General features: G+C 36.9%; 1 protein-coding gene across 26 annotated transcripts in view; it reads left to right on the top strand.

The window, feature by feature from the left end:
• Nucleotides 1-20361, top strand: part of LOC5575778 (TLD domain-containing protein 2) — a 635746-nt gene that overhangs the window by 593024 nt on the left and 22361 nt on the right. The window contains exon 1 of one of the 26 annotated variants that reach the window (XM_021850069.1): nucleotides 4130-4747. The exons of 24 other annotated variants lie outside the window; for them this stretch is intronic. In XM_021850069.1, the coding sequence (XP_021705761.1) occupies nucleotides 4685-4747 (63 nt within the window). In that variant the 5' untranslated portion in view covers nucleotides 4130-4684. Of the gene's footprint in view, nucleotides 1-4129; nucleotides 4748-4796; nucleotides 5004-20361 lie in introns of those variants that run through there. One more of the 26 variants, XM_021850070.1, reaches the window with a different exon arrangement.

Raw genomic sequence — 20361 nt, 5'->3', positions numbered from 1 at the left:
GGGTCACTTTTTAACTGATCCGTGCTGATCAAATGAACCGACTTTCCGGATCCGACGATCTGGATTTTTTGAACGGCTACGATTCTTTTTGCCCATCTCTAGTTGTTATAGTTTTACCAGGGTTGTACGAAATTTTAATAGTATCTAATAAAACTAACATCAAGTCCATGGATCATGACCATTGTTAAACATAAATAAATTCAATCAATTCTTACTTAAATATTCTTCAATTTTTCATTTTTGCAAGCTTGATAACGAAAATGACCGGATAAAGTGTCCCTAATGACACAAAAAGGGGCTAAAAACATGAATTTTAGTAAAATCAAACTTTTTTTCATGTATATCCTACATAACTCAAATACTGGGACTCGAAGGGCTACGTTCAGGCCCTATAAATACGCCAACTTGAACGACTTTTGATGGAAAATTGTGTTTGTTGAAATCACGAGGAAAATAGAAATGCGCGGGCAATCCAACAAACCTTCAGCGCACGTAGTTTGTTTAGCATAGCATAGCATAGCATAGACTGACTGTACATGTCAATGGTTGCTACTCCGTGATTGATCGGAACTGGTAAGAATTGCACTACGATCCAAATGAATAAGGGATGGGAGTTTCCGCTTACTCTCGAAGTGCAATTTTAGCAGATCTAATATTATTGATCAATAACGGCGCCGGCCAAGTCCTTACAGTCAGTTGGGATGGGGAAGGAATGTTAGGGTGTAATGATTGTTGCTTCTAGAGACTGAGAATACCTCTGCATCTCCACAATCACCACGGGAAGGGTGTTTATTAGTGAGGGAGGAAAAGATCTGGGAGTCACCTCTGGTCGGTGATGCGATCCATGGACAAGGGGGAAATAAACGACTTGTATTTAAAGCTAGTTTTGTATTTTTGTCTCGAGAAGTTTTTGGAAAAATACGTCAACATCTATAATGTCGAACAATTCAAAAGACGTTTTTATTAATGACGAAAACTGAAAATTACATGTATATATTTTAACTTATATGAAACAGGAATAATGCCGACACTTGTAGTGACGAACCATACATAGTTTGTTTGAAAATTACATATGAGTATTACTGTGCATTTTGTCTCGATATGGTAGAAGTTTTAGAAAATACGTCAACATTCACAATGTCGAACAATTCAAAAGATTTTTTTTAATAAATCTCGAAAACTTATTCATATAGACTCAAGTCAAAAAAGTGTACAAACTTACTTTATCGATCCTACGTGTTTCGCAGACGAAATTCTACACGTTTCGCTCTGAAATAACTCGATTATTCTCATTTAGAACGTTTAATTTTCGGATTTACAAAACGACGAAAGTCATATTTTCAACTTTCACAACCTAACCACTACTTTCGCCGCCCCGCTGTATGGAGAGACAAAGTGACTTAACCACGAATCAAAACAAAACACTACTTGAGCCGATTTTACACTGGTAGAAAAACGTCGAAAGTAACTGTGTGAAACGGCTTATCATTTTGTTATAATTATTTTTGTTGAAAATAATAGAAACTACCTAGTTTTTGAACGCGATCTGATTGTATGCAAAATTTGAGCGATGTACACGGCGAAAAAATGTTAAAAAGGTGATCCATTTTAAAACAGTTTTAGAAGACAGGTTGTGATTCTTCTCAATTAGTTTTCTCAAAACCGTATGAAAGTTACTTACGTCGATATGAAAAAGTAATCGAGAAATAATTTTTAATAATGTCAAAAAGAGAAAAATATATGTATATTCAAATTGTATAAGAAAAAAGCATAATGCCGACACATATAGTGACGAACCATACAAAGTTTGTTTTAATATTACATAAAAGTTACGCTTTCAAGAAAATATGTGTTATCATAAGCATGAAACGAACTCACCAGTTAGTAATCCATTCTCGACTGAACACAAAACTGACACTGACAGCAAAACTTCTTGGCGTCCCGAAAATAAACCGTCTTGCTTGGGCCTTCCCAAATATGTACCCAGCAAGACGCTCCAAAACAGGTGAAAAAAAAAAAAATTCTCCGGCGACGAAAACACGCGCGAATCCGTCAGCAAAATCAATCGGACGACGCAAAACCGAACTGTCCTGCTGGGCTTCACGAAGCACTACCCAGCAAGACGCTCCAAAACAGGGGGAAAAAATTCTCCGGCAACGAAAACGCGCGAATCCGTCGGCAAAATCAATCGGACGACGCAAAACCGAACTGTCCTGCTTGGGCTTCACGAAGCACTACCCAGCAAGACGCTCCAAAACAGGGGGAAAAAAATTCTCCGGCAACAAAAACGCGCGAATCCGTCGGCAAAATCAATCGGACGACGCAAAACCGAACTGTCCTGCTTGGGCTTCACGAAGCACTACCCAGCAAGACGCTCCAAAACAGGGGGAAAAAAATTCTCCGGCAACGAAAACGCGCGAATCCGTCGGCAAAATCAATCGGACGACGCAAAACCGAACTGTCCTGCTTGGGCTTCACGAAGCACTACCCAGCAAGACGCTCCAAAACAGGGGGAAAAAAATTCTCCGGCAACGATAACGCGTGAATCCGTCAGCAAAATCAATCGGACGATGCAAAACCGAACTGTCCTGCTTGGGCTTCACGAAGCACTACCCAGCAAGACGCTCCAAAACAGGGGGAAAAAAATTCTCCGGCAACAAAAACGCGCGAATCCGTCACCAAAATCAATCGGACGACGCAAAACCGAACTGTCCTGCTTGGGCTTCACGAAGCACTCCCTTCAGCGCACGTAGTTTGTTTAAACTGTAAAGTATATTTTCCAGTTGAAAATTTGTTCATCGAAGTTGGATAACACCATGAAAATTTGCTGGTTTACCTTGCCCTGGTGTATCTTAGTTAATTTTTTGAATCAAAATTCAAATTTGTTTAAAAATTGAATAATATTAATTGCATGTTGAGAAAATTTAGTTCAATATGTATTGTTTGCTTAAAACTATTTCAAATTCTTTACGCTGAATGGTAACAATAATAGGAGTATGCAGTTGATGATTGCTTCCAGGGCTTAGCGATTAGGAAGATTTTTCACAAGTTATATAAGTTACATATGATAAACTTGCACACTTTGCACACTTGGTATTCCATTTACTCAATACCCACTTCTGTCGAATGTTTTAAATATGTAGTTATAGGCAGTAATTTTTTTCATAAAACAAATCAAATGTATATGAGAAAAAATTCATAAAAAAAATTTCAATAAGACAAACTTCTGTGACATCTTCTTCTTCTTGGCATTAACGTCCCCACTGGGACAGGGCCGGCTACTCAGTATAGTGTTCTTATGAGCACTTTTTAACTGAGAGCTTTCTTTGCCAAAGTTGCCATTTTCGCATTCGTATATCGTGTGGCAGACATGATGATACTATATGGCCAGGGAAGTCAAATAAAATTTTCATTACGAGAAGATCCTGGACTGAGTGGGAATCGAACCCAGACACCTTCAGCATGGCTTTGCTTTGTAGCCGCGGACTCTAACCACTCGGCTAAGGAAGGCCCCAACTTCTGTGACATAACACCCGAAAGCCAAAGAACAAGTTTTTGAGTCTCAACGGAAACATTTTATCCATGCCGGTCAATGCCGCCGTCGCTGCCTTTGGGTAGGGTACCGGCTTGAAACCTGTTGTGATAAGCTGGAAAGTTTTGATTTGCATTATCTTACGCATTAAAGTAAACGCACATAACTAGTTTTTAAGTTTGTCAAAAGTTAGGTATAGGATAGTAACAAATTTAATAAGAGATTACGCATTCTAATCGGATTAATTTTCAGATTCAAAAGATTAGGTCTTTAGTCCATATTCCTTGTTTAGATCTAGATGTGTAATGCCAATCCCAATTTCTACAGTAGTTGATCATTAATTTTACCAACATTTCACGGGAGTGCAATGTGCTAAATAGCTTGCTGACCCTGCATGCAATTTTGATCAATCCACTGCACCATCGAACAACCCCTCGAACGTCCGCTCAGACGTTCAGCTCTTCTCACTGATCTGACCTGAGCTTCTCTTTATCGTCGGTTCCGAGGGAAGCAGCCTCCGACAACAGTATCTCGCTCGCGTAGATATCAATCATGTTAACGACGACTAGCGGACTACGGCTAGATATCTTGTAGAGCAAAACCATCTCGCGCCCGCCAGCTCTCGATTAGTTCAACGCGAGACTTTGAACGGCACGGAAGCGAATGTTTCATATAGTGCAGTCGCAACCATATTTCAACCCAGTTTTTTTTCGAAACAAGAAACAAAAAGTACGCGCGCGCAAGTGTTGTGTTGTTGATCGCGAGAACAACGAAAATCTACGACGGAGCGCGTGTGGGATTTGTTTTCGCTTTGCTGGCGCCGTTACGGATTTGGCCACAACTGGCTTTAGTAGAGCATCTGTGCCCTGGCCGCGAGTAGTTAACGTAGTAACGACGAGGCTCCGTGAGCTTGGATGCGCGAGTGGCTTTTCCTTTCGGTGTTGAGTTGAGTGTGAGTCAGATCCGCCAAAGAACAAACAGGATATTGGAACATAACTTAATAGTGAAAAAAGTGCAACGAACGATCGCGCGTTACTTCCAGGTTGTTGAAGTTCAAGGTTCTTTTTTCTGCGAAGAAATTTGAATTCAAGCGGGATATGCTAAACGTGCGAGAGTAAAGTCATCGAATATAACATTTTCATTTTTGAACGGATGTTGATTGACAAGCAGACGAAGATGTGCGAGCTGATCAGTTCACCAAATTTCGACAGCAAGGTGCAGTAAATTATTGTGATTATTAGCAAAGTTTCCACTTGGGCTTTCTGTAAGGGAAGTAACGTCAGCGGAACAGGTGTATAACGGAGGGTCGTTGTGAAATTAGTGCTGGAATTCTTATTGTTATTATTATAGAGCAAACGTAGTCTGGTTCGGAAAGCTTGCTTGTTTAGTTGAGTTTTGGTTCTAGGTGATGAGTTTGTAGCCATATTTAGGATTCGGGTCAAAGTTAAACGCGTTTCCTTGAGTAGCAATGGTATGTTTTACGTTACGTTTTCCAATGTCATGGTTGTTGGTGGAAATCGCACTCTTCATTATCATTAAGGTTGCACACTTGCCATGCCATGCGATTATGCCATTAGACAATGCTTTGCAAATTTCTCAATGTGGTTTTATGAATTACACTATCTATGGATATATTAAGAAGAAGGCGAATTGATGCCACACCTCAAATCCATAAGAGCACAAATCTAAAGAACCAGGGAACGGTTGCCTGGAAACTTAATCGATTCAGATCAAATTTTCAGTGCGTATAGTCATCTGGTTCTCCAAATTTGTGGTCTATGTACAAGATTTTGCCTTATAATTTTGTTAACCTTTAACCACAAAAGCCAGAATTTACAATTACAATCCTTTCAGTTCAGCATATGGTAGCCTTTTGTTTGATATAGGAATTAAATGATATCTAACTTTCCTGAATTTTATTTTTACTAACGATTATTATTATGGGTCGTCTATTAAGTACGTCACGCATTAATAAGAGAAGGACGTTCAGTAGAGCGTGACGATAAATACAATTTTTCTTTTGGTTCCATATCATAAGGAACAATGGGGAGAAGGAATATCTAAAATAGTCGCGTGGCAAACTTAATAGGCGCTCCCTTAGTTCAAAGGTTTTTGCCAAATACCTTGAACGATGAATGGGTATGGTATGAATCATAGTTTTTGTTGCCATTCTTGTAATTATACAGCAATCATCATAAGTAGTTTTCAATAATGCATTTGACTTGTGCACTGCTGTGGTGGTGCACAATGTGCAGTTCTGTGCTAGTAAAAGATATCATAGGTTGTGAAATCGGTTGGGATTTTGAAAGTGACTCATCAACTTTAATGTCTCTTGTCTTTGAGCTTTGCATACCAAAGTGAGTGAGGGGTGGATTTCCGTTGCATATTTCTGTGATTCAATTCGTTTGTTTATTTATTTTATCTCATTTGCACTGCGAATGGATACGGTGATAAAATAGGGTGCATTGTTCATCCTAGCTAAAAATTCATTTCATTATTATGTACATCTCAACCATGGTATGGGTCACAAAAGTGATATAATTTTCCTGCAAAAACACAGTGGACCAAACAGTAATACAAAGGAACTTTCAATTGTGCTTGTGCATGAAAAATTGATTGCCAACTAGAGATCTAAATCTTCTGGCGGAGGGATGTGATGACCAATTGATAATATTTTCAGCGTAAAAAATTATTTAATTCTCAAGATTTGTGCTTGTGTAAATTCGATGTGTGACTTCGTGTTATCTTCGCCTTAAATCATTTTTTAGCACTGTTCGAAAATTGATAGGGAATACCAGTCTGCCTTTTTTGTGGATTTTGGGTTGTTTCAGGTCATCAAATACTTGTTTCTGGAGATGTCCTGATGGCTATTCCCTAATCTCAATTCAAACCTATGGAGTAGAAAATTGTGTGAAATGTCGTAATAATTCCAATGTGACATGCAGGGTATCCATCCATCCGGGAAATCTGGGAAAAACAGGAAAAACCCGGGAATTACTATTGAACGGGAAAGTACGGAAAATACCCGGAAATTCAAACAAACTACGGGGGATATATGTATTTCAAGCTTTAGACTACCAGTTTGTTTCAATATCTAGTAAAGCCTGTCCACGTTAAATTTCGGACACCCAAATAATGGCAGCAAAAAAAAGTTACTCATAATTCAACAAAAACAATTGTTTATTTCAGAATAAAAGAGTTAAATCTACAAAATAAACAGTTGACAAGGATGTTAATCCTTCTTTCTGTAAAATTCTCGAACTTTCTGTGGTACACCCGCCATCCGTGTCCAAAATTTATCGTGGACAGGCTTTACTATGGGCGACATTGTAACTGCCTGTAAATTCGTTACTAATTATTTGTTTTAGCAAATTCCTCTAAAAAACGTTGTTTTTCTAGGTATTGTTAGGAAGATTTTCCTAACGACAATTGCTAGAATTATACTTACCGATTTCTTGTTAAATACTTTGTAGATTTATTACGGAAAGATAACATTCTCAGAAAGGGTACTTTAGGAATCTTGGATATGTTCTTGGTGAGATACTTGATAGAGTTTCATTTGGATTAATGGCAAATTTGTTATGAGATCTTTGCAGCAATCTCAACAGAATTCGAGGTAATAATTGGCCAGTTGCGTGAAAAAGTTCTTTGAGAGCACTCAAAAGATAAATGTTAGATTGCTTATGAGTTTTTACTGGATTCTAGAAAATATCCTAAGCTGTTTTTTTTTTAAATTCTTAGTAGATTCTTAGCGGTTAGCGAAGAGCTGAGACAAAAACAGACAGATTTTTGTTGAGTCCTTGACGAAATTCTTGGCCAAATCTTATATTGTTAGGAAGATAATTTTTCCGGATCTAAGTCGAAAATGTTTATAGCTTCATAGGGGACATTGTCCAGTACATGTTTTTGCGAGATATCATTTCTGTTGAAAGGATCTCTTCTTAGTTCCAACATGAGTTTCACAAGAAACATTTTTTTAGGAGGCTGCCATGGGCCATGTCTAGCGCACAACTCCGCAGGCATTCTTAGAAGGTAACGTAACGGGTTAGCTATACGTTGCGTTTTGTGAAAATATATTTTAAAATTAGAAACGAAACGCATTTTTGTTTCATGTAAGTCCATGATCTTTTTAAGGTATTTCAACAAATAGGTAGATTACATATTTTCCTCCAAAACTCTTTTGAAATTCAAACCGTGTTGAACTCACAGTATTTTATAAATTTTATCAGAAATAATTTATAAATAATTTCATTCTAATCCTCCAATTTGATCATTTTGTGTTAATAATTAAACGAAAATATCAAGTCGTAGCATCATTTTGTCATCCGTATTTAATTGTTTAGACTTCCAGAAAAATCCAAGAATTGCAAAACTGATTTTGAATGGACACCCTGGACATGTCGTTTAACAGGGGTTGGTTTTTTCAGGATTTTTATTATCTACATAAATAAAAATGGAATGGTGTTTGTATGTCACGAAATGGCGCGAGAATGGGTCAACGAATTTGAATGATTTTTTTCTGCGTTTTGTTCGTCAAGGGTTCCGACGTGTTCGTGTATATAAAATTCCCAGGACATTTACTGGGAAAGTCGGAAAAACGAGAGTTAATGGAGCTGTCATTTTCGATGTGCCATAGCATTTTCCAACAGCCTACTTGATGGCAAGACAAAGTTTGCCGGGACCACTAGTTTCGAATAAATTGATGAGATTGGGAAGACCTGACACCGAAAATTTATTTTTAAGATTTACTTAAAATGTTGAAAGATTTTCGTGATTTATATTGAATATTATTAAATCAATTAAATTATTCAAATATTTCTTGGGTTTTTGTACGATTGGGGTTGTTCAGATTATTTCATTATAAAATGTGTCGCTCAAAATTGACTAAAACAAAAAAAATTAAAAATATTTGAAAACCGGAACTTGTTTGGTGAAATATTTGAATACTATGAAGAAATATTTTAATCCAGACAACATGGTATTGACAAACTACACCATATTCGACAAGATAATCTAGTGTAATCTATACATCATAAACTACACGAAAAAAAAAATACATAAATTTTGAGCTTACTTTACCCAAAACTAAGAATATCGATTATACTTTTAATCCAAAAACTCTCGGTATTCTTTTTCTCTCACACGAATGTTGTCAAAAATAGAGAGAGCTGCATCTACTCAATGGGGGTACTTTGGCCTCATAAGCCAAATTTGGGTAAATACAACTTTTTTATATGGTTAGAGGGGGGGTAGAGGAACTCAATTTTGCGTCAAATCAACCCAAAATTAAGTATATTTTTCTTTTGGAATTGAAGGCAAACTACCTAGTGGGGAATTTAACCTTGTGGAAATTTAGCCAGAATTAAGTAATTGGGCTCAACTACGGTATTGCGTCAAAACAACTCAAAACTGAGTTGAATCTCGTCTCCGTGTACTTTGCAATTCGTAGCAAACTGTCTACGATAAACCGAAACCATTCAAAGTTATTGTAAAATGTGAACACTATGGGCAGTTTCCATAAAGATATATTTACCAAAAGTATGTTTATCATCTCATATTAAATATATTAAATTAATTAGGCGGCATCCGTAACGCTAAAATTGAAAATTTTTGGCCCCCTCCCCCCTCCGTAACGCTTTTTACATGGAAATTTTTAAATTTTTGTGCAAACCGTAACGCTTGAGCCTACTCTCCCCTCCCCTCTTCCCCTAGAGCGTTACGTAATTTGTGGACGACGCCGTATGCAAATTTGATGTTTTGTTTTCAAAAAACTAGTTTTCGAGACAAATGAGCATATGGTGCAATAATGTGTTTTGTTATCAATGATGCATATGAGCTATTTATGTGATTAACGTTATGAAAACCATTATAATTATTAGAACTTGTATATTTATGAGGATATAAAGCCAATGGCGATATTTAATGATCTCCTGAAATAATATTAAGCTGTTTTTGTAAAGGAATATAGTTTAAAATAAATATACCTTAATATGTTATGATGTACATTAAAAACCTAACAGAAAGAGTTTTTTTTTACGATTTTTGGCCACCTGATCATTCACAGTGGTGAGCTGTCATGGTGTTATACGTCTTTCAATAATCGAAATTTTATTTTTGTAATTTTTATTGATTCATCGCGATTCAGAGGTGCAAAACATGTGACAAAAATACTATTGTGCTCTGCTCAGCTACCAAGTGAAAAGAAAAATTGACAATTTTTAGAAAAATTCGAGAATCTAATTGATCTCGAAATTTAAGGCTTATTTGTTCATGAATACCGACACGAATTTTGAAGAAAATTTTTAAAACATTGTACTTGAATGCAGCCAAAATAATTTCTTAAACTGCATCTGGCAATTTGGCGATAATTGTATTTTAGAATATTTTCACTGGTGAAGTGTCCTTTCGATTTTGGCAACACGAATCATGGGTCAGTCGCATTTTTGAGGTTAAACATGTTCAAAATAGGTATATTTGATTCGTGGACATTGTTACGATGATGCAATTATTAATAAAAACAACCGTTCGATTTAGGAAAGATGAAATTTTTTGGCAGGATGCCAAAATCGAACGGGCACTGTAGTTTAAATAGAAATTGTGAGATAATTTCTGAAGGTAATTCCACCAAGAATTTCATTAAAATTGAAATTTCCACAAGAATTATGCCTTTTGAAATCCGCCAGTTGTAGGGTGAGCGCATTAATTTTGCACCCATCGTCAGCTCCGACCCTTCCAACAAAGGTAAAATTTTTATTCAAAACGCTTGAAGGTTTAAAATTGGAGCCATTGATGCCTGATAAAATGAACAATCGGAATAGAATTAGTAGCTTTTGAGACTGCTGTAGCCATGAAAACATTTTTTTTTATCAGTTCATAGTCAGATTCTTCATCTAGAATACAAAAAATCCTATCAAAAACCAAATCTTTTAAAAAATGGGGAATTGGGATAACATGGGCATGATAACGATTCGTGCAGCATTTGTCGATTTGTTGATTTGTCTAACAGTTTACAAAATAATCACTGGTTTCTGCGAGGTTTATCGATACCGTAATCCGGGGTAACATTGATTATTTTTTCGGATATTTCTTAAAAATTTCATTTGAAAATGCATATGTTGCAAGTTTTATATATTTTTTAAACAAGTACTGACACCCAATGCTCGTGTCTATATACTAAATATTGTTTTCTGAAATTTTAAAGCACGTTCAAAAATGTGTTTTAAGTGATTTTTTATTTAGCTGATATGGGGTAACATTGATCACCCAGGAAAACAACGTTCGGTAATATTGAAAATATCATTACTTACTAAAATAATAATCCCTGAAGCTGAATATGCAGGCCAAACTCTTACAAGTAATTTAATTTTGAGTTATTTCAAAATAAGAAACACCTTGAATTGCGGAACACGCCTAAAGGTTCCGAACAGTATGGGGCCGTGATGCCTTCTCTGGGGTTCTGTGGTACCATTACAAAGAGTTATTTTTCTTGAGTGATTATCAAATTTTTGTGTTGAATCTTCTTCGTATTTTACGAAGCGTTAGCGTTAGCGTTAGCGTAGTTACGGTATACTTCGTAGATTGGATACTAGCAACATTCATGTTTCTTTTTAATAATCTCATCCTGACTACTTTCAAGAACAAGGCAGGGGAGTATACCTTGTTCAAATCATAAACAAGAAAACTAAAAGCATGAATATTGCTATTCCCGGCCACGCCCTTCTTTACCGTAACTTGGGATAGGGGAAGGAAATGTTGATGTAGCACTTACTTAATGAATCTTCTTCGTATTTTACGAAGAATGCTGAATCTCTGACCTTTTTTTATGAGACTAACGTCACTTATCAGAGCGAGTTTTGAACAAATTTATGTCAAAACACCTGCTTGATTTTGATTTTTTTTTACTTTAAGCTTAAGAGAGATTGACTCGTTTTGGGTTTCTTTAAATTTTTGTATGAAATAATTTACAGATACCGTAATCCGGGGTATCATTGATCAGCGGGGTAACATTGATCGGAATAACTCATCTCGTAAAAAGTGCGCATTATTATTTATTGATGGAACATTTCCAAACCATGAATGGTGCTTCCCTTTCTTATATTCATGAGCTAACAAAAGTGAAGATTTTTGCGAATATTGCATTTAATTTAAACGTTAATTTGGCAACTTTTCTAAATAATGATTTTAATGGTTAAGGATGACACTACCAAACATTCATGTCTCACATAAGTTCTGTAAACGATATGAACATGGAAAATGCGGTTCTTACTTAAAACGGCATCGCCGAAAACGATTCCGTTGTCAAAACTTTCATAAGTATGTTCAATTAGGCAACATTACCAAATTACTGTTAAGAATGTAAATTTCCCTTAGGAAATTGCCTACCTTTAGGCGTATTCCGTGGTTCGAGGTGTTTTTAATTTTAAAATAACTCAAAAATTAAATGACTTGTAAGCGTTTGGCCTTCATATTCGGCTTCAGGGGCCATGATTTAAGTAAGTAACGACATTTTCAATAATTCCGAACGTTGTTTACATAAGTGATCAATGTTACCCCATACCAGCTAAATCAAAAAATCGCTTAAAACATTTTTTTGAAAATTTTTAAATCGTTCAAAAAATAAAATAAAGTATATAGTCACGAGCTATAGGTGGCAGTACTTGTTTTAAAAATATACAATTTGCAATTTTTGCAATTTCAAACGAAATATTTAAGAAATATTCAAAAAAATGATCAATGTTACCCCGGATTACGGTACCTCTCAAACTATTGCTGAATTCCTTCTGAGTCTATATGATAGCGGATGGCTTACAAAATTTTTGATACCATTCTTGGTTCTAATCCTTGATTTTTTTTGCGGATTTCGTGGACAATTTTAGCCGGAGTCCTGTTATATTCCTTGGAGTGTTCCTGAAACAGATCATAATGAATTATGCACTTTGGTGATATGCCAATGAAAATTGTGCATTACAAAATCGTTGACAAACGTGGATCATATCGGGCTAATGTCATGATATTCAAAGGATTGTGGACGATGTATAAAAGTTTCTTGTAGTTGTAGTTCTTCTACGGATTGATGGAGATATATTTGTTTAAGTTGTTACCGTTGTTAAATTGATGTTTACATTACTGTCATAATGTGGCAGTAACATTTTCAAATCCCTTCCAACACGGAAAATTTCCCACCTCTATGATCATCTATTGCTATGTGGTAAGACTGTGGTAAATTTTACTCTTCATGTGGTGTATGTAACTGTCCAAATCCGACAGATATCTATCTACCATTTCCGTGAGCGAATTTCCGATATTTTACTAAAGATTATTGTGGACATTTGACTATGGTTTCAAGAAAAAGAGACCTAATGAATAGTAATCAAACAAGGAACACAGATTTGTGAACAACTCCCAATGGTCTTGCAATGAATCACAAGAAGTTCGTGCTGGACGTTAGTTCAAATTCGTGCGAATAATCTACCAGAGGATTAACAGGAACTAATAGAACTAACAGGAACTAAGATAATCTAACAAGGAGGTAATAAAGCATCCAAAATGCAATTATAGGAATGGTCTGGAATTGGGATGTCCCAGAGGAGAAATATATACAAGAATCTCCTGAATGTCAAAAGTCAAAAGTCTTTCCAATTGTCAATCATCTGTTAATTGCACTCTTCACGAGGTGTAACTCATTGGCTATGGAGAATTGAAGAAGAAGAGAATCCGGCCCTTAATAATCCGTTTCCAAAAGATATGACCAGCACAATTGCGCTGCACTGTCGAAAGTGTACATTTGACATAGGTTCAAAAAATAGAACATTACTTCCACAGTTCTGAAATGACAGTCTTCTTTGTCAAATGACCATTTTGCATTCGTATAGGGTGAAAGCACCGGTTTTGGCCAGCCTAAGAGAAAATGTCAATAAAAATTGAGTGGGAAGCCCTATTTATACTACATATATGTCAAATGCAAGCTTTCAATCCATATTATATGTGTAAAATATCAAAACTGAGCCAAAACCATCTTTTTGCTTTGAAAATCCCGTTGGTTAATGTAGGCAAACGGAACCAGTTTCGGCCATAGATTTAACTTCGGTTCCTAAATTGGCCAGTTGCATTGATTTCTCATGAGAGTGGCCAAATTAAGAGTGCCCTGGCCAAATTAGGTGTATGGGAGTTAAAATTATAAGGAAAATGAATCGTTTTTCTTATGTTTTGAATCAATTTGGACGAGTGAATGAATGTAGCTCTATCATATAAATGTGACCTACTGAAAAAAAAAAGTTTCATGCTGATTGGCTAAGTAAAACGGTGTATAATCCACTAAGGCTACAACTGGCGTATGGCCAAAACCGTTGCTTCTACCCTACCGTGTGACAGGCACGATAATACACTATTCCATGGGTAGTCGAAAAAATGCTTTAGGAAATGATCCTCGACTGGTGGATTCGAACCCACGAACCTCAGGTTGATCTGTCTGAATAGCTGTGCGTTTATCGCTACGGTTATCTGAGCCACTGTTTTGGAATATTTATAAATCATGAAGATTTGTAATTTTGCATAGAGAAAAAGTCCAGCCACAAGTTCATATTCGTTCTAAGTAGCCCCCACTGCCTACAATCTGCGTGAGCGCAATGCAAAGCTCATGCAGCCAATGCACTTAATTGCATTCATCCGTCCGTCTGATCACAGCCAGACTTCATTAAAGCTGTCTGTCGCATATTCAAGCTGCGGCGGATTAGCATTGTAGTTCACCGTCCATCGCCGATGGACGAACAGCATTGTAGAACAAAACCACACAATGGCACTCGGAGCCCAATGGGAACAGATTTTAGCAACCGATTTGCTGTAGACTGATTTGGAACAGTTGGGAGAACTCTGAATTTTTCTTATTTTGGATGCTGGAATATAACTTTTGATTTTTTTTATATTGTTTGTGAAGCTTTGTGGTATATGTTAAAATTTCGTACTGCCCGGAATCTGAGGAAGTTTTGAGAATTATAAAGCCTTTCGTCTCAAGCTTTGTGCTAGTCTAATGGCCAATCACACCGCAGCAGGACGCTTCAATCAATGTGCGATAAGTGGACAATTTAACCTCTGACAACGACGGAGACGACGGACGTTGATTTGATGGCTCTGGACGGGTTGATGGTTGTATCAGCTCGTGGCACCCTGCGAACAGGTCATAAACGGGTTATTGATCTGATCCCACTCTTCCGCGGCGGGTTCAGCAGAAGTCACCGGGCTTCCATTATCATCTCCCTAGAGTATTTTTAATGCATGGATCCAGACACAGAGTTGTTTTTCTACTGATGTTCATTTCGGAGAAACAAGTATCGGCTCATCCGAACAAGATAATGGTGAATCGAAGAAACACTGTTGATTCGCAGTCAGCTGACAACAACCGACGCGCCGTAGACAACTGTCAACTACCAACAAATCGCTTAGATCCAAGATCCATCCTGGAGGCGACTAAGCTTGGGAAAAGATTTACGACTCGGTTTGTTTTGTGGCATGGTACCGCCTTCTCCACAATGCGGTGATTACCGGTAGAATCTTGGGTTAAACGTACATGCACTGTTATCAGCGCAGCGGAGGAATCTTGTAGAACTGCGACTAACCCTGGTAGTGACTGTACAATTGGTTTTGTAGTGCGGTACATCAACCTTTTAAAGGGCTTTGATCATTCCGAGAGTTATCTAAATGAAAATCTAGTCCGCACCGTGTGTGACGTATGAAGATGCTGATGGAAAATGTCAGCTGCAATTAAGAGATACATGAATAGTAGTAGTGGTTATGATGTAATGTACATTACAATTTAACCACATAACAGTTGAATGACGAACTTCTGTTGTTGTGTATGACGCAACCAAGGCATTTCATTTCAGTTGAATTACAACATATGACATGATGTCTAACACGTTTCAAATTGATGTACAAAATTGTTGATCGTTTTCTATTCTTATTTCGATATTTTAGACTATTTTGTAACGGATTCTATTATAAATTTTCGGAGAATTTCTTTCTCAATCCAAGACCAGTGATGGAAAGTGGCGTACATGTCTACTGTACCAGAACAAGAATAAATCAAAATGCTCGCAAGCATCAGAGTGCTGATATGCCCACATTCTCTATCTTATCGTGCCCATCGTTTTCTAGAACATCATCAACCGTCCACAACTAATTGGGGCCCTCTCCGGGATAACAATGTACTAAAATAGTCACGTTTGTGTCACTAAACACCCCTTTATCCAGCGCCAAGTGGAGCCGATCGTCTCACACAGCCCATCGGACTCGATTGTTTGCGAGTTCAACCCGAATGCAAAACAATACAACTCATCAGATCATCATCATCCAGAATCGTTCCACTATTGAACGTGATAAAAATACCTTTCATTACAATGTGTATTGCGATGTCGAGATAGAGCTGGGTAGGGTGCCTCGTTTATCTCACGATCCCGCATGTAGGAGGGCAACAACAATAACTCATCCTCGTGATTCGTGCATTCTCGTGTATGTAGATCGCGCGCGATGATGACGTATGATTAGTTTTGTTCTGCTGTAGTTCGCAAAGCTCCTCAACCACTACAAGGTGGGTACACACCCCCCTGTCCCGGCTCACCCTAAACCGCCGCCCCACAAAATGTGATCCCTCGCCGTAAAATAGTAACTGATAACGGAATTGCACCCGAGATCATAAATCTGGAGATTACTCGTCGTCCGTCCGTACAAACAGGGATCCAAAACAAGGGAACGACTGTGTGGTGCGCAGCAGCAGAAACCAGCCAGCAGAAGATGATTAATTTTTTTTCCGAAGAGGTGTCGCCGTCATTCGCGCTCGCTGGTTGCGTTTCCGTGATCCACATATGGCGTATTTCCAGCGCTAAACGCAAATTGAAATTGCGTTGTGAGACCGACTTTTTCAATACAAATGAATCTTTGTATATGAAATTATTGGTATTCTTCTGCTTCGTCGTCTTCTTCTTCTTCTTCTTCTTCTTCTTCTTCTTCTTCTTCTTCTTCTTCTTCTTCTTCTTCTTCTTATTCTTCTTCTTCGCCTTCTTCTTCTTCGCCTTCTTCTTCTTCTTCTTTTTCTTCTTCTTCTAGGCATTAACGTCCACACTGGGACAGAGCCTGCTTCTCATCTTAGTGTTCTTATGAGCACTTCCTATTAACTGAGAGCTTTCTTTGCCTACGTTGCCATTTTCGCATTCGTTTATCGTGTGGCAGGTACGATGATACTCTATGCACAGGGAAGTCAAGGAAATTTCCTTTACGAAAAGATCCTGGACCGGCCGGGAATTAAACTCAGACACCTCCAGCATGGCTTTGCTTTGTAGCCGCGGGCTCTATCCACTCGGCTAAGGAAGGCCCCTTGGTATTCTATATGAATTTAATATCAAATAAATAATAAATTTTCTAGACCATGTTTTAAAAAGGGCTCATCAAAGAAAAATATTTGTATATTTTATCAAGATGACTTCGAAGAAACTTCATGCAGCTATAATAACTATTAGAAAAAATAAACTAAGGCAAACAATGATAATGATATAGGGCTTCGTTCTACTTCGTCGTAAGCGCTATTATTCGTCGTTTCAAGCTTGAAATGTTCCACTAAAGCAGATTTTCAAACTTACCTGCAACATAGTTTCATTTTCCAAGTGTAATTTTGTGAAAGCTGTTATAGTTTGACCACTTTTAAACCAAACTACTGTATTTCGATTGATAACTTCAATTCAATTATCCACTTTGCACTTTTTTGCCGAAATCGCATGGACGAAAACAAATTGATAAGCGATCGACTGAGCAATGCTACATTAAGATTCACATTTCTTCCCTCCCCCTGAGTGACGCCTGTGCAATATGGAAAACATTCGTACTTCTTCACAGAAAAAAATCATTCCAATCATACGCCGTAAAACTTCTATGATTCACGAAATTTCATAAAATTCTTTCAACGACCGCCTATAATTGAGAACGTAAACAAAGCTCAATCCGTCGTACTGAGAAAAAAAACGCATCAATGTATGCGTGATGTTCGGCGTAGAAAACGATTCCTTTGATTGTGATTGTTTTCGCTGCACTGTGAGCCGTCATGAATTTGTTCGGTCAAAAGTAATTGTGGTTATATGTTTGAGCTGTATTTTGATGTATTATCATAGCGTTGATATGTTGTATGTTGACCACTAAGTATATCACAGTGAACCGTTAGTTGTGAGACGAATCTGAAAACTGATTGCGACAGAAATTAAAACGATACGACGAATAGAGACAAGTAATAATTTCATTGCATTATTTCCAATAAACGATTAAGATTCATCAAAATCTTATTGCACAATGTGAAAGCCGTTTTAAGAAAGAACTGTTTGGCATCGGTTTGTATCAGCATCATTCACTGTAATACTGGGAAAAATGAAGGTTCTCAATGATCAAACCTTAATACGATGGATACTTACAAATCACCATATAAAACCGATCTTTTTCAAACCATACTCTTCGATTTTTTAAATTTTCGTGCAGAATCGGAGAGATCGATCCACATAGGTCTGAACCGTGACCAGAACGGACGACAAACAAAAAAAAATGTGAGAAAAACTGAAGTCCAGCTCTTAGTTTAACATTATGGTACAGTCACAGTCAAAAAAAAAAAAAAGGTCAACGTATTTTTTATCATGCATCAACAATCGGATGTAAGGGGCATTCGAGCCGCAGCACATAATTTGTAGCAAATTGAACAGACTTCTCTTAGCGTAGAGAGATGGTAGAATGATATCGAAAAGTCACGATTTTTACAGCCCAAGTCGTACATTTATCCAATGAGGTTTGCTGAGTTGGATCATTTCGACAAGCACTATAAAAATCAATGCAATATCTAAAAAAAACAATTGAAGATATCAGAAATCATATCGAGTTTTGTTCACTATTATTATTATCACTATTATAATTTGTAAAAAAATGTTGTGTAATGATTCATTACGCATTCATTACGGACTGAGATAGCCGGTGATGGGCAAAACTTCAAGATCATCTCGCTAGAAAAAATACTCACTGATTTTCTGAATTCTAAGCACATTGTTAATTAACAAATCAACAAATTATTTAACAAACAACAATAATGTAAATTCCATTTCATTGAAGTATGGTGGCTTCTTGTACCGTTTTGAATCATATTACGGACAGCTTCAAATTCCGGACACTCTACTTTGTATGGGAAACATTTCACACGAAATGTTTCAATTTTTGCTGTTCAAAAGTTCTCACTTTCAAGGCTCGTTTTAATAAACTTGTTCTATAGAAATCTATGCAAACTTATAATGTCCACCTGCCTTAGACGTCTCTGTAGTGACTTGACGACTTCAATTGATGGTTTGACTTTTCTATTCATGATTTCCATGAGCTGTCCGGAATTCGAATCGAAGTGTCCGGAATATGAGGCAAAAGTGAGGAAGCGTCCGGAATAAGAATCATGAACAGGCCACACATTTCGATTTATTTAAAATTATTCAAGTTGCAGAAGCGTATTGTTTACCCACCATTCGAAAGTTAAGGGTATCCGACGCTCGATAACGCTGAGAAATCATACAGAATGATTTATTTTGTATGGTCTATGCTGAGTTATACTTCACTGAGGCCTTAAGTGTCCGTAATATGAATCAAAACGGTATGTTTGGCTGCTTTATCTTCGTAATGGTTAGTTTTCCAAAACCTATTGAGCTTAAAATCTGAATCAATAGTTTTCTCATATAGGAGCATCTTACTACCGTATTTGAGGGAATTTGAGAAGAGAACGAAACAATCGAAAATACGTTAGTTCATCTATTCAATTTCATAAATTACGCATTTGCAGAGTACAACAGAAGCAGAAAGAATGCCTTCCTTGGTTAAAGGTCGGGACTACAAAGCAAAAACATGCTGAAGATGTCTGGATTCGAACAGCTTACTTCACATTGTCAGTAGGCTGTTTGAAAATGTCATAAAATCTCCCATGCAAAATCACATTTTTTTTCATTTTCTCAACTGTAACAGAGACTTTTCTAAGCTTTTTCTGCAAACCAAACCGATACAGAATTTTTGATATCAGTTGACCTGTTTTCAAGCGAACTCACGACATACAAACACCATTCCATTTTTATTTATATACAGTCATACCTCGATATAACGTAACCTCTTTATAACGTTACTCGATATAACGTAACTTTTACCTCGATATAACGTAACTTTTTTTGGCTCCCATTTATTTTTCATTTTTTTTTTAACAAGAATTATAAACTACAATAAACATTCTTCAATATTCAAACACCAACCAATACTGAGTCAGAGCAATGTAAGCATTTGCTATCACTGAATACAGTCATGAATCGAAATCGAGTGAGATATAAGCTCAATATTAGAATTAACATTTTGTCGTTGTTGTACATTTGTATACATAATTCTTTTTTTACTTTTGTTGCATTTATACTCCCACTGGAACCAAGCCTGATATTCAATTCAATTTTCTATGAAAACTTTGATAATTATTGATTTAGACTTTGCATTCAAAAAGACTAGATCAAACTTGGATTAAAATTGTATGTCGTCGCGCCACACTGCCATAGCCGATCCATTTAACGTATATTTGATAATATTTGTTTCTAAAAATGCTTAAGGAAACATTTAACTATTCGATGCTTCTCCCGGAATTTCGTGACGGATGTTAACTAGAATCATTCCGAGGATGCCTCCAGAGATTCCTTCAATTATTTCTTCATGGACTCAACTTAAGATCTTCGATATTCATGTATAAAACTTGAAGCATATTTTTAAAATAATTCCTGCAGGGATCTCACAGAAATTGTACT

The sequence above is a fragment of the Aedes aegypti genome, chromosome 3, assembly GCF_002204515.2.
Source record: "Aedes aegypti strain LVP_AGWG chromosome 3, AaegL5.0 Primary Assembly, whole genome shotgun sequence".
NCBI classification, from domain to species: Eukaryota; Metazoa; Arthropoda; class Insecta; order Diptera; family Culicidae; genus Aedes; species Aedes aegypti.
This window is presented reverse-complemented; position numbering and strand designations above follow the sequence as displayed.